At 37.2% G+C, this 14298-nt stretch overlaps 1 protein-coding gene across 2 annotated transcripts in view; it reads right to left on the reverse strand.

Annotated features, from left to right (window-relative positions):
• Positions 1 to 823, reverse strand: part of lcor (ligand dependent nuclear receptor corepressor) — a 36028-nt gene extending 35205 nt beyond the window's left edge. The window contains exon 1 of one of the 2 annotated variants that reach the window (XM_043223101.1): positions 648 to 823. In XM_043223101.1, coding sequence (XP_043079036.1) covers positions 648 to 744 — 97 coding nt within the window. In that variant the 5' untranslated portion in view covers positions 745 to 823. The remainder of the gene's footprint in view (positions 1 to 647) is intronic. The other variant, XM_043223100.1, reaches the window with a different exon arrangement.
• Between the last annotated feature and the right edge of the window lie 13475 nt (positions 824 to 14298).

Below are 14298 nucleotides of genomic sequence, written 5' to 3' on the forward strand. Positions count from 1 at the left end.
TGACAGGGCCGCGATAACAACTAAGCAATATGCGCAGTGTCATTTTCTTTGTCAACCCCCCACCTTCCCCTAAAATACAAAATTATTTTCTGACATTTCCCCATTGCAGCAATGCGCGCTCCCCCAGCGCCGACGATTTGAGGGAAGGGAGGGAACGCGCGCGGTGGGGCGGGGACGCGCACAGCCCTCCCCCCAAATAATACAGTAGCCTACAATAAAGCAGGGAGCGCGCACACTGGCAAAAGAAACGCCAGCGATTGGTCGGAGCACAATTCCCTCTGTACACGTAACACGCCCTGCTTACAATAAATAAACATCGCCTAAATTTTCCCTTAAAAAAATAACAACTTAAATGGCTTCGGGCCAAATCGCCAGCTATCACACGGTCAGATAAAAACGCAAATACACACTTGGTTATTTCTCAAACAGCGGCCGCGCAACTAAACTCATGAGTGCAATTTTTGATAAGGTCCAGCGGGGGTGAGCGGCTATAAGAAAAAATCGTTGCGAGAGACAAAAAAAAAAAATCCGCTTCGCTCGCCGCTCAAGGCAATAGGTTTTTGCCGGTCTCCGAGCCGAATAAACGCACCGAATCAACGCGCGAAGCTCCGCCGGACAATCCTGCACGAAAGGTTAAGCGAGCTTACCTACACAGTGAATGAGTTTATGCCGCCACGAGTCAAGCTCCTGCCGAAAGCCGCGCCTCTCGATCGTACATTGCTGCCTTCTGCACAGACTCGCCATTTTCTACCGGCCCCTCCCGCGGGCGCGCGCCTCACACCGGGAGCTCCCGGAGCCCACGTCATCGGCCCCCTCTCCTCTTCCTCCGTGGGTCTTTAATGCTGCAGCACTTTTCTGACATGTCCCTCCCTTATCCAAATCTCGTTCAGCCTATAACCGAAGCTTTACATTTTGCGTATCGAAAGATGCCTGCCTTAAATAATTCGCATTTGATTCGATCCATACGTTGGCGTAGTATTAATAATAGTGTTTAGAATAACAGTAAAACAACTATAAAATGCATTCTATATAGTTCAATAATATACTAATAGCGTTCATCTTATTTTGCGTCTTATTACAGACATATTACAAAATGCACCGAATAAAGCCTCATTCAAACCAACAAGAATAACTATGAAGATAAACCAGCTTTCCATTCATGTATGGTTTGTATAGGATATATGATTGCGTTGGACGCTATTCAGATGAATTTGAAAAGGGTGCAAAAAAATGTAAACACTTCAAAGTTCTTAGCAATGCATATTAGTGATAAAAAAAAATTAAGCGTTTACGGGAGGAAATGTTGAAAAAATCTACACGGAACACAGTCTATACTTAACATCCTAAGGATCTGTGGCATAAAAGAAAAATAATTTTGATTGGTTTTACCTGTGCTCCAGGGTCACATATGATGATCAGAGAAGTGAAAATAAATTTCATTAAATAATATTGTACTGGATTAAATTAATTTTATCGTAGCGATAATAGTGCTTGTGATTATAGCCTAATACATATTACTAAAATGTCCTTGCACACCAAGTATGACATTTTTGCATGCGTTAGGTTGTATTCGTTATGCTTTATAATCATAATTTATGCTACGGATGCATCAAAACTGGTCAGAATTTTATTTATGACGGACAAAAGATTCAGAGGCGATTTGCAAATGTGATTAATTACGAAAATTAAGTGCTAAAATTACGTGACACGTGTATCAGGTTTACATGACAACATTTTAAAGACATATCATAAACGTCTATGTGACATCTGACGAGCAAACACTTCTTACAGATGTAAATGCAGACGTCAATTAGATATCTCTGAGGTGGACGTGCTATCAGGGACTATTAGCTTCTCAGCCAATCGGGTGTCACTCGGACAAACGCCCAGCCAATTAGGTGTCGCCTTGAAAAAACCACAAGTGGAGATTCTTGAGGAAATCGAGAAAAATGGGTTTGCTAACTTTCGGCTTTGGTCGCGCTATAAACCAGGACTCCTGTTCGCTCACGATACCGCTGACAGTATGAAAGTTACAGTACGGTTGAAGGTAAGCTGTTTGTTAAGTGGAAATGAAGTGACTGACAGCTTTTATTGTACTAGCAGCGGAGCTGCAGATTTCCTCGTGTGCTTTCAATGAGTTACTGTGGTAACAATTGAGGCAATTGTTATATAGGATGGCATAGGAAAAGAAAGGCAACTGAATAAAATATAAATGGATTATAAGTTCCTTGCTACCTGAGAATAGTGAACTGCATTTTTCCTCCAAAAGGTATGTCGGTATAAAAGTTCACGTAATCGTCCGCGTGCCTTATACTTTTTTGTGTGAAGAATGTGACGATTAGCTGGATGTCCGTGTTGTTCTTTTCCATACAGCAGGAGAAGACAGAATAAGGAATAACAAACTATAAAAATACAGTACAGGTTAGAATGCGTGAAACAATACACTTTTAAAATCTACAAGCAAGGCCGTAGCTAGTGGGGTAAAATCATCTACAAATGCAAGTAGCCTTAAAGGGCTTATTTTAATACGATCCCAGAAAGTAAATGCACTTCTGCATACTGTATCCAGTGTAGACAAGACGGCAGTGATTGTACTTTCTGTTAGTCGTTAAGTGACTGAACACCAGTGGGCAGGGCCTATTGTGATAAGATGACCGTTCATTGCTTTGGGGGCGGGGTTTTTGAAAATGTTTGTTCCCGCTTTGCCGCTCAGAACAGAAATGAACCATTTTTTTGTTTATGATGACGAGGATGTTTTAAGATGTGAAACGTACAGGATTCTTTAAGTTGAAGGCAATTTCGATTTCTCATGTCACGATTTTAATGTTTCGAATATGTAGCCCTCTAACTTCTTTTAAAAGAAACTGGAATTTATTAAAGTTAAATAAAAAGCGCCAGAAAAGTGCGGCTTTAAAGGAGAGGTTAGGAAAAAAGCTTTTGTTTTGCCATTGCAAATTAAATAAAATGAAATAAAATGTAAATAAATAATGCAAAATACACAATTTATAGCATTTATACGCTGTATCAGTACCTCATCTACAAATCCATTTACCTGAAATAAGCATCACGGATTTTTATCCTGAGCTGCAGTTCTCCACCATCTTTTTATTTTTTATTAATAAAAAAATAAAATAAATTAAATAAAATATCTCCGATTTTGAACTTTAGTTTGCCAATAAACACTACTACACTGTAAAAAAAAAAAATTACTGTGATATTAACGGTAAAAAACGGTAAAAATTCCGTAACTGTAAAAAATGTAACAGAATTCCCTGCATTCAATTTTTTGAATTTGATGTAATAACTGTTTCTTTTTAGTTTTTTCTTATCAGGTATGTTTATTATGGTTGTACGTTACGTGTAATCTTGTTAAATTAATATTCATCGCATATTTCAGTTTACTGAGTCTCACCATGATGTTTAGTGCTCGTGTGAAAGACGGTGAGCACCTTCTATATATGTTCATATTTAAAAGCTGCTTGTGATGGACTTCGGTTCATCACATGACATCACCACCTTCTTTTGAAGGTTATCAGCGTATTTCAAAGGTACAAAACAGATTTCAGTACTTTAATAGGTTGGCATATTAGCATTATATCAGTTGATGAAATTGCGGTATTCAAATGTAAGTTTAAATTAAATCCGTAAAACCTACAATGTTGCTACCATATTTTTTTACCGTTTTTTGAGGTTGAGTCCTTGCTGGGTTTTTTTTACCGTAAATTTTACAAAATATTTTTTTACAGCGCACGCAACACACCGAATCAAAAACAAATCATACGCTTCTTCGAATGAGCTACATTAAAATACATCCTTTTTTTGCGTTACATGAACAAAATGGTAATAACAATGAGGTCCTTTACTTTTCCCCAGCAAAGATGACTGATAAATGGAAATAAGCCATGGGACAATATGCTAGAAGTGATTTCAGACTTGACAATTAACTGCAGATATGTGAAAAATGTGCGTTGTCAAAGTCAGGGTCAGGATAGTAATTGTAACAAAAAAATATTCAATGCATTCCGATTTGGTTTTATTTATTTTTTTGTGGCCTGGCAGATCGTAAAAACCAAACGAGAAGTCTGCTGACGCTAAACCGTCATATCACAAAGAGTCTTCCACATCTTTAAAAACAGTTAAATGCGCACACACAGAGGCGCTATATGTACCAGGGCTCCATATACCCTCAAGGTCTTCTGTGCAGTATGGTATAAACAAAAGGCATCAGTCCCACAGGCAAAGACAAAGCAGTCACTCACAACTGATCTGAATACGCTATTTTGGTAACGGCATGGTCAACCTTAACAGAAACAGTTTTGTTAATACTATATTGTAAGCACGCGACAATGCAGTAAATAGATTTGTTGTAGCACGTTCCCATGGAGACCGAAGTGAGTCTGACCTGTTGATCGGTTGCGTCTTTTTTTTATTTAATGAGCGCCATTGACTGTGTGACCTTTGGCGAGACATTTCTGAACATTTAAGTCTCCTAGAAATAACTATTGAAACCCCCCACTCAACTTGCGCACAAGGCCAGCATTTCTTAACTCTATCGCTGCCTAATTCGTTCTCTCATGCACACTGCTCAAAGCGTTTAGGGATAATCTGATGTTCAAATACCAGCGTAGTGGGGGAGGGGCTTCACGGACAGCGTTTCTTTGGAGATCGGGAGCGCAGTACGGGTGTTAAAGGGGCCAGCGCAAAAAGATTACGCACTGATGTAACGTAAGCCTTCTGAATGCGCAATGTACGTTTTCAGCAAACCTTGATAGATTTGTTTAGGCTGCTTAGTGTTTCCTGAACCCAATTCAGTTACTGAATCTCCAGCGCCTTGCCAAAACAAATTATATTTCACCTGATATGAGCTTGCAGTCTGAATTCAATAAGACACGACATACAAGGATGGAGTACCACAAAATAATATTAGGACAATAGGTTTCGTTCAGGAAACATAGGCAGAATGTAAAAAGGCGGATTCATTGAAATTCTTTTGGGCAAAAACATTAGCAAATAATTTTTGCAGGCAGCAAATAAAAAAGGTTATTGGAGTGCCATTTCAGTTTTTGTACTTCAAATTTCATATTTTATATATATATATATATATATATATATATATATATATATATATATATATATATATATATATATATAAACACATTAACATATTTTTCTTAAATATATTCATGCATGTGTGTATATTTATATATATAATAAATATACACCATGTATTATGTAAACAAAAACTTTCATTTTGGATGCGATTAATCCTGTGACAGCACTACTTTTATTTATTTTTTTTCATTTTTAAATAGGAAAATGCACTAGCGATTTCAAAGTGAAAATAATTTCACATTTTCTGTGTACGAATGAGTTCATTTAACCATATATAGATCAAATTTCAGTATCATTTTTTATTTTTGTCCGCAGATGTCACAGCATTATTGATTTTTTTAATTCTTGTAGTTATATTTCATTGAAATACATGATCAAATCTGGGGCTTGTGATGCTTTTCTAAATCTGGGGGACAGTTTTTTTTAAATTGCTCGTATTCACAAAAGTTTAAAGAATCAGGACTAGTGAGCGAGCGCTCTTCACAAGAAAAACATATTATTGTACATATTGTAGATACAGCCTCATTAAAAAAAAAAAAAGTTTTAAGTCAATTAGACTAATTGCTAACAGATTCAACATCTTACACTAATAAACTGCACTTAAAAACAATAAAAATAAAGTGTGTAGTTAATTCAATTAAATTAATTTAGGGTCTATTTCCGTAATATATATTATTCACCAAAAAAATAGCTTGTTTCCACGTCAGTTATCGTTGGCATTGATATTGCAGATGTTTTCTTATTAAATCATTTAACAAAGCAAGACACACTTCCCCCGATCACAGACAAAATCTCAGTTTCCGAACTTAAAAAAATGCATTTTCAACAATTAATTTAAGCACCAGCAGAAGCAATATGTTCTGAGAAAAAGTGTGGGTTACGGTAATTAGCTGAACAGCGGGAGACTTATTAACTTAAATTCAATAAAAGAAACAGACCTTGGTCTCTGCACTGCTAATTGCTACAATAAAACCTCCTTGGATTTTCTTGATGAAATAATTGTACCTGCTTTTGTATTCATTACAAAAGTTACGCGGAAGCTACACAGAACAAACAAATAATTAAAATGAGCGTTAATGAATGCTGTTGGGTTTTTGAACGCGGTTGGGTGAAGTGGCGATTCTGGATATGTTCGTTTGGAAACCGTCATTGCATCAAAAAAGACGGCATGAAAAAAACGCTTGTCAAAGCAAGGCATATGTACATACCGACGAATACGGTAATGACGGATCCTGCGAGTAAAAGCTACCCCCGAAAGTGGGTTCTCAAAAAATAATTGGGTCATTTGCAAATTCCCGCTCTTCGCGTATACGAACATCAAAGCTGCTGATTGACACAAAATTCAGCTAATTATCTGGCAACTGTCACTTGGTATTGGCTTGATGTCGAGCGCGGCGCGGATTGTTCTTTGCGTGTTCGAACACAAAACTAAAATCGAAAAATTAATATAGGTGTCCGCAGCTTTTAATACTAATAGAAAACAGATCAGTTATAAATGAAAAAAACTGCATGTACAATAAAATGTCATCTACTGTATTCTAAAAATAAATAAATTAAACAACAATGTTTCCTACATCCGAGGGCTATGCCCTTTTCCCCACTCCCCTACAAAATCTCCTGGCTGAGAATGTCTTTCTAGATTAGAGAATAGGTAGCTCTGTAAGAGCCGACAGATGGGGAGCCTAATTTAGTAAACCATTAGCTGGCAAAAAAAGCAATAGCTCCCTTCCTCCACTTCACTCAAATCCTCACACGCCGAGGTCCGAGGATCTGGCGTGCTGTGAACCTACACGTAGAACGTGTAAAACGTGGCCTTTCTGGATTTAAATAGAAAACTAGCGGTTGAAAATACAGTCAAAGCATGTGAGAAACAGTAAGGTACGCGTGGAATTCAGAAGACGCATCGGTTTTCAGTGAAAAACCAATGCCATTTGTTTTCACGAAGAGTCTGTGATTCGAGCGTACATGAAGGACGTGACGGCCGAGCAGAGTTCAACTTCATGTAAATGTAGAGGCTATCAAACGAAGAGCGGACAGTGATATAATGCAGTAGTCAAGTATGAACGCCTACTAGAGACAAACAGGGCTTTCGACCTGGATTACGCTCATTAAAGAAGGACAGCGTCGTCAGCGTTGATACAATTAGCATATCAGAATGATTTCTGAAGGATCATGTGACACTGAGGATGGAGTCTATTGGTGCTGAAAATGAAAAAAAATATTCAGTTATTCAGTTTTTTAAATATATTACAATTATTTAAGTTAAGACCGTTGACCGTCAATCAACGGTTACACACTGCTTTAGAAACTTCTTAATCATTAAAAAAAAAAAAAAAAATTTGCATCCATAGCAAGAATTTTGGTAACAAAGGATGACGAATACGAAACAGTGTGCAATGACCTTAAATTAATATTTCAAAATATCACTGTTTTTACTGTTATTTTTCAGTTAATAGGTATATAAGGGCCAATATAAACACAAAAGACTTTCTTAGAGGTCTCTAAGCCCTCTCCAAAACGATCTGTCCCTCTTATCTTTCAGAGGTCATGGTAACCCTTGTGTTGAAGCAGAAGAGATTCCCCAAGCCCTGGCTGTACCCTACCCCCTGGCAGCAGATACACTCTCACGATAGCTTCCCCAGCGCTCGAGAATGGAGCCTAATGAGCTTATGAGTTGAATCAGGTGTGTTAGATTAGGGAGACATTCAAAATATGCAGCGCCGGACGGTCACTGCGCACAGCGCTGGAAACATATTCCACGCGTGCGACACAATTTCTATTTCTTTGTAATAATACAGTCTTAAAAATAACGTTTCTTTATTGTCATCAACGGTTCCATTGAGTATTTTGAACGTGTGTGGAACCTTTCCATTCAATTTAAGGTTCTGTTTCAATAGAACAGGTTCTTTATATGATTAAAAATGGCTCTTTCCAAATTTTCATGGGGAACCAAAAATGGCTCTTTCCAAATTTTAGTTGGGGAACCAAAAATGGCTCTTTCCAAATTTTCATGGGGAACCAAAAATGGCTCTTTCCAAATTTTAGTTGGGGAACCAAAAATGGCTCTTTCCAAATGGCTCTTTCAAATTTTGGGGAACCAAAAATGGCTCTTTCCAAATTTTAGTTGGGGAACCAAAAATGGCTCTTTCCAAATTTTCGTTGTGGAACCAAAAATGGCTCTTTCCAAATTTTCGTTGTGGAACCAAAAATGGCTCTTTCCAAATTTTCGTTGGGGAACCAAAAATGGTTCTTCTACGGGTTCGAGCGAGCGTATGCAATAAACCAAAGGCTGTAACATTTTCCTCTTTTTCTCTGATTCCTACCAAATAAAGACACACAACCACAAAAATGTATACGGAAATGAAATGCTTTGATTCATAATATACATCATTACCAGTACTCAGTCCAGGAATATACATCCAGTATTTTCTTGTACCATACATCTACAAGAAACAACATCGCAATCATGACCCATCATCTCACCCAGCTCCACGATCACAAATAAAAGCATCTTTAAGAGAACTGACATTTGGTTGCAAAAAGACTCTTAATGTATTTGAACCCTTTGCCTTCTTTTGGAGATCGACCTCTGAAAATAGCGTTGCTTGTTTTTTTCTTCAAAACCGAAGGCTTTTTGTCTGCAATATATAAATATTTTTATGTATCACAGATGCAACAAAGGCACAATGGTTTTAAGCTCTATTAAGTAAATATTGCAAATATCGAGGAAGAATGTTTCTATTATAGCTCAGCTTCAAAGAGCAGGTGCACGAAGTTATTTACAACAATCTTTGGTAAAAACAAAAATCGCTCTGTATTCATAATAAACGAAAATTCGAGTAAAAATGAAATATGTACACGGGCGATTTAAAGAGCAGATCTTTGCAGAAAGGGTGTAAATATTTAAAGCTTTAGTTTCATTGCGCTCGTTTGCTGCTTTGAAAAATGACACATTACACATTAAGTTTTTAATAAACTTTAGTTCATTTAAGCCCTAAATCGGTGTTTTTTTAAGCAAGGTGTGGAATCCGTGGACTGTGATACTGTCATGAGGTACGTGAGTTCTCAGCAATGCACCTCGGCATGAATATATTATGCAAATTACTATTTGTTTTAAGGTTAACTGCTTATATTCATACTGCTGGTGTCCGTGCCAGTTTGTCCATCGTGATGAATGAAACAGATCTTTTACTAAAAGTTCCGTTGTTCTATATCTATAAAAGATAAGCGCAATCTCATTGAAACACACACACACACACAAACTCAATTTCTGGATCTGTGGAAAATTATAGGACTGGTCTAGTTTCCATTTCCTAGTACACAATGTTTATAATTTTGTAAACGGTGTCAAAATTTGAATCTGCTGAGCTTTCTGTGAAGATCTGTGGGCCTGGTGATAGTAGCCAGGTAAGATGATATAAAGGCATGTCGAGGTTGTCTTTGAAAAGGTGGTGGATTGGAGAATAGAGATGGACCGAGTACTGAACCCTGTGGGATTCCAGTAAATGCAAATAGGTTTGGGCAAAAAAACAATATCGTATCATGAGCCCATCAAGCAATGCTGTTAACTATGATAGTCTATAGATTACTCATTATGAATTAATGTAACAGCTGACCCAAAAGCAGCTTGTTCACTAACAAGCCCGCATGTTCTAAGCGTCTCGGTGTGTATGAGTGCCATAGTTTGATCCGCTACAAAAAACTCACACATTTTTCCGTGCCTGCATAACAATATGTGTTGATATGAATGTTAAAGTGCCCTTACTATGGATTTTTCGAAAATTACTATTCATGCAGTGCAAGGGAATGAATACGTCCTGCCAAGTTTTAAATCTGAAAGCGCACTGTGTATAAAGTTAGTTTTTCGTCTTTTGCATTTGTCTGAATGAAAATGCAGATTCATTCTTCACCACTAGGTTGTTCTTTTGCAGCGTTAAAATAGCATTTTCCCTTTAACGCTGTACAAAAAGCGGCGCCGAGCTCACAAACGCTTTACGGCATTAAATAAGATGAAATGAGAACGAGAGCCATCAACCAATCGCCGCAGATTAGTTGAGCAAATCATTTGGGAGACGTTGAGCAAGTAAGGTATAAATAAATGCACGTTATGAGACAATGAAAGTGTTTTTTTTTTTTTGACCTCGCGCGCATGTCGGCCTGTATTTGGAGACTTCCAAAACCAAAATATGAACCTTTCATAACCCATAATAGAGGCACTTTGATCTCCGGAGCTGCTCTGAGAGTTTTCTGTGAAGAAAAACTACCATCAAATGCACACTAAAACTGAAAATGAAACTAAAGGATCGCAGCTTCGGTTTTAACCCTTTAGGGGTGTATTACTATTGTACGCTTATAATGCATTTCTCCAAATTAATACTAACATTTTTTTTCGTCAGCTTATACAGTTTGCAGCATCTTGACAAAAATAAAAAGGCTATGATTTGTGTTATATGGAGTTGAATAATTTTTTTATTAAGTTGTATTGTTTCATTAGACATCATGTCTTAACTGTGAACAAACAAGTTACGTATGCAAGTCTCATTATGTATATATAAAGCAACATAAATGCCAGAAATCAACAGCTGTAGTGTTTAACCGGGTTTACTGCAGCAGAGAGACGCAGTGTGTCCACGGACCATTGTGTTTGATCAGTGTGCACGGTGCGGTCTAGTAGTAGTTAAATCTCTGAGCTGGTAAACCTCCTCTAGGAGGATCCAGTAGCACTGCACCATTGAGCAAGGCACTTAACCCCAGGTTGCTCCAGAGGGACGGATTCTGTATTAACTCTTCTATTCGGTGTCACTATTGAGAAAAGCATCCGTTAAATGACTAATTAGTTAAATCGTTTGATAATTAATTCGCGTCCGGCGCAAGACGCTTTTGTCAGCGCTAGAAACCAAACTTGCCTCGTTAACTTAATATATCAGAAATTATTCTAATACATAAATATCGACATTAGGCTACTGTTGAACATTAATTAAAAAAAAAACATACTATAAAAAACTACTACATTTACGTGGAACTTTAATTAACTATTCTATACCAACTTTTCACTCAGACAATTTAAAGTTATTTTTATTTCCAAAAGCGGCTGCGGCTTTCGTGAAAGTAATTTTCTTTTACTAAATGAATCTTTCACTTTTGAAAATGAAGGATGGCTGATTTTAACCCTTTAAGACATTTGTAAAACGCAATGGTAGATTAAGACGAAGGCAAATACGGCGGAGAGCCATTTAAAGCAACAATATTGAGAGTGTATGTTTTGTTTCTTAATTGTACGGATAATTATACTTCTGCAAGTGAGCATATAATGGGAGTTAATCACTTAGAGCAGCTTATTTGAGAAGTCGCTTGATGCTCATATGCTTTTCCGAGGCTGGCGGTTTTTTTCACGTCTCGCCATCGTCGCAAAACTTGCTCGGGGTTGTGTTGAAAGCGGACTTTAACCCGCTCGCCCGGTCTGTTGACACAGGGACGTTGCAGTCGCCGTAATTTGCATCGCCTTGCGATGCTGCAGCGTGCGAAGAGCCGCAACAGTTTAGCCTGGTTCCCGAGCATAGGGTCTGTTGCCATGGCAAAATATTGAAATATTCAGAACTGTTCAGCCTTTACCTGACATTCAAAGAGTTGTGAAAAATATTCTTTGTTCAGGGACTGAACACGTGCATCGCCCGTTTTGTCTTTAGTATTATTTAGTCATTCGTTAGTGTTATTTTGCGTTTTCTTGTTTGGTACATTTCTCCACTTTGGTAGCCGGCGTGATCGGAGTGGAGAGCGGAGCTGCATGATTTTGCCTTGAGCAAGGAGTGCTTTTTTTTTTTTTAAGACTCTCGCTCCAAACTCACTTCAAAGGTCTCCATAATTCACAAATTGTTCAAATTGGTAAATGCGCTAAATTTGCAGTCGGTGAAATATTACTGAGAAGGCATCGGTCAGAAATGAACAGTGTGCAAATAGCAAGGATTTTAAAAGATTAAAAAAGAAGTCACATCCGCACCCGAGGAACATTTTCACAGTTCCTATAGCAGTTGTTGGACGTACGCGCTTTTTGGCGTGGTCCTACCACAGAATGATTTTACACATTTTTTGGAATGCATGACATGTTTGAACACTGGTTCCCGCCATTTTCGAAAAAAGCCCATGAACTATCCCATGAACTCCACGAATGTCGACGGACGGATCCAAAAAATGTCCAGGCACTTCTTCATCATCCTCCATCCTCCAGTAGCTGGCGTTGGTTTGTCTCAAGTGTTGCCAAGTCCGCGGTTTTCCCGCAAATTGGGCTAATTTTCACTGTTGCCGTGGTTTGTTTTTCAACGTTGTGGGTTGAAATGACCCCTAACACGATATTTACTCTCGAAATGAGATTGGACTACTTTTGAGAGGCAACTGAAGTTTTTCAGAACCACGTCTGATCAGTTTAAAATGGAAATGTGATGTTATTAAAGGTTAAAAACATTCTCTTTTCCGTTCTTAGTAATTGGCCGGTTAATAACAGTCCTGCTTTTGGATCACGTATCAGTATCAAATTTTCACTCCCACAACTTTGCAGTGTAAAAGTACAGAACTGTCAAATATGTATCATTTATATGCTTATATGAACCCTTTAGGGGCACATAAAGGTATACCGGTATAGCTTTTTTCTGGAAGTGCGCGTTTATGGCCCGTAAAAGGTTTGCAGCAGAGAAAGGACACATCGAACATATTTGCAAACTCGTATTCGAGTTTAATTGATGTCTAAATGTTAGTGGATGTCAGAAGAAAAGAGAGTTTGCCTAGGGCTCTGGTTCATCGTGTGCGCACAGAGCGCGAAAGGTTTGGGCTGAAAGCACAGGAGACAAACAAAGGGTCAAGAGGATGGAGGAATGATATGAATACCTTTAAAACATCTCTCTTCTTAACCGCTGCATTAATGACTGAGAGGGCAACGGGTTGTCTCACACAATAACTAGCAGCTGAGGTCAGCGCATCGCCTCGGGGCGAGCACCCGTACCGCAGAAGTGGTTGTGAGACGCGAGAAGAAAAAATATAGTTCATCGAAGGTTTGGCAACAAGGACGAGTCAGACGAGAACTTCAGAGAGGAAAAGCTGAAATGTCAGAGCGACAGCACTCTAAATAGACTGAGAATGAGGTAAAGAGAGAAGATAATGACCGCTCTCTGTCTAGAGTTTCTTGTCATTTTGCTCCCAGCGAGAGTCAGAAAATGTAGCAATGGTTTTTTTTTTTTTCCTCTCATTTTCTCATTCTGCAACAATCTACTCTTTGGCGATGCATGACTCATATACCAATGCTTTTTATCCGTTTTAAAAGAGATCACAGGTTTGCGCCTCGGCAAACAGTTTAGACACTTCTAGGTGGTGTAAAGCGCCCGCTTGTGGTCACACTAGAAATTGAACCCTCGTGCATTATTGAACAAACAAAAAAATCCTTTTGAAATATTAAAATACTGTCTTGCTTTACTTCAAACAAGAATCTAAGAAATTGTACATTTGGTCACACTTTACTACTAATATAGATATAAGTACAGTGTTCATACTGTATTGCGGAACACTTTAGGGTGTGAGGGATCGGTCAACCGTGTAATTATAAATTTAATTAAAGTCATTTTTAAAAAATTTGAGAATTTAACATTTACTTTCACGAGTATTGTTTCCTTTTATTCTAAATATGAATATAAAATAATAAATTGCTTTTAATTTTTTTTATGTTAAAAAAAGAATATAATATTCTCTGCAATGATATTTTCCAGTGGAAGGTAGATAACAATTAGAGCTGTCAAAGGATTAATCGCATCCAAAATAAATGTTTTTGAACACGTAATTAAATATGTATATATTATATATAAATATATTTAATAATAAAAAAGTAAAAAGAAATTTTAAACGTATACATGCATGTGTTTTTAAACAGTGTATATATATATATATATATATATATATATATATATATATATATATATATATATATATATATATATATAAACGTAAACAAAATGATTATTCTGAATGTTATTAATCGCGATTTATCATTTGACCACACTAATAATAATATATAATAAATATAATAAATATAACATTGCTCTCTTTTCAAAATGTGCATATATATATATATATATATATATATATATATATATATATATATATATATATATATATATATATATATATAAAAAAACTATTTTGAAG

The sequence above is a fragment of the Puntigrus tetrazona genome, chromosome 22 (genome assembly GCF_018831695.1).
Source record: "Puntigrus tetrazona isolate hp1 chromosome 22, ASM1883169v1, whole genome shotgun sequence".
Classification (NCBI taxonomy): Eukaryota; Metazoa; Chordata; class Actinopteri; order Cypriniformes; family Cyprinidae; genus Puntigrus; species Puntigrus tetrazona.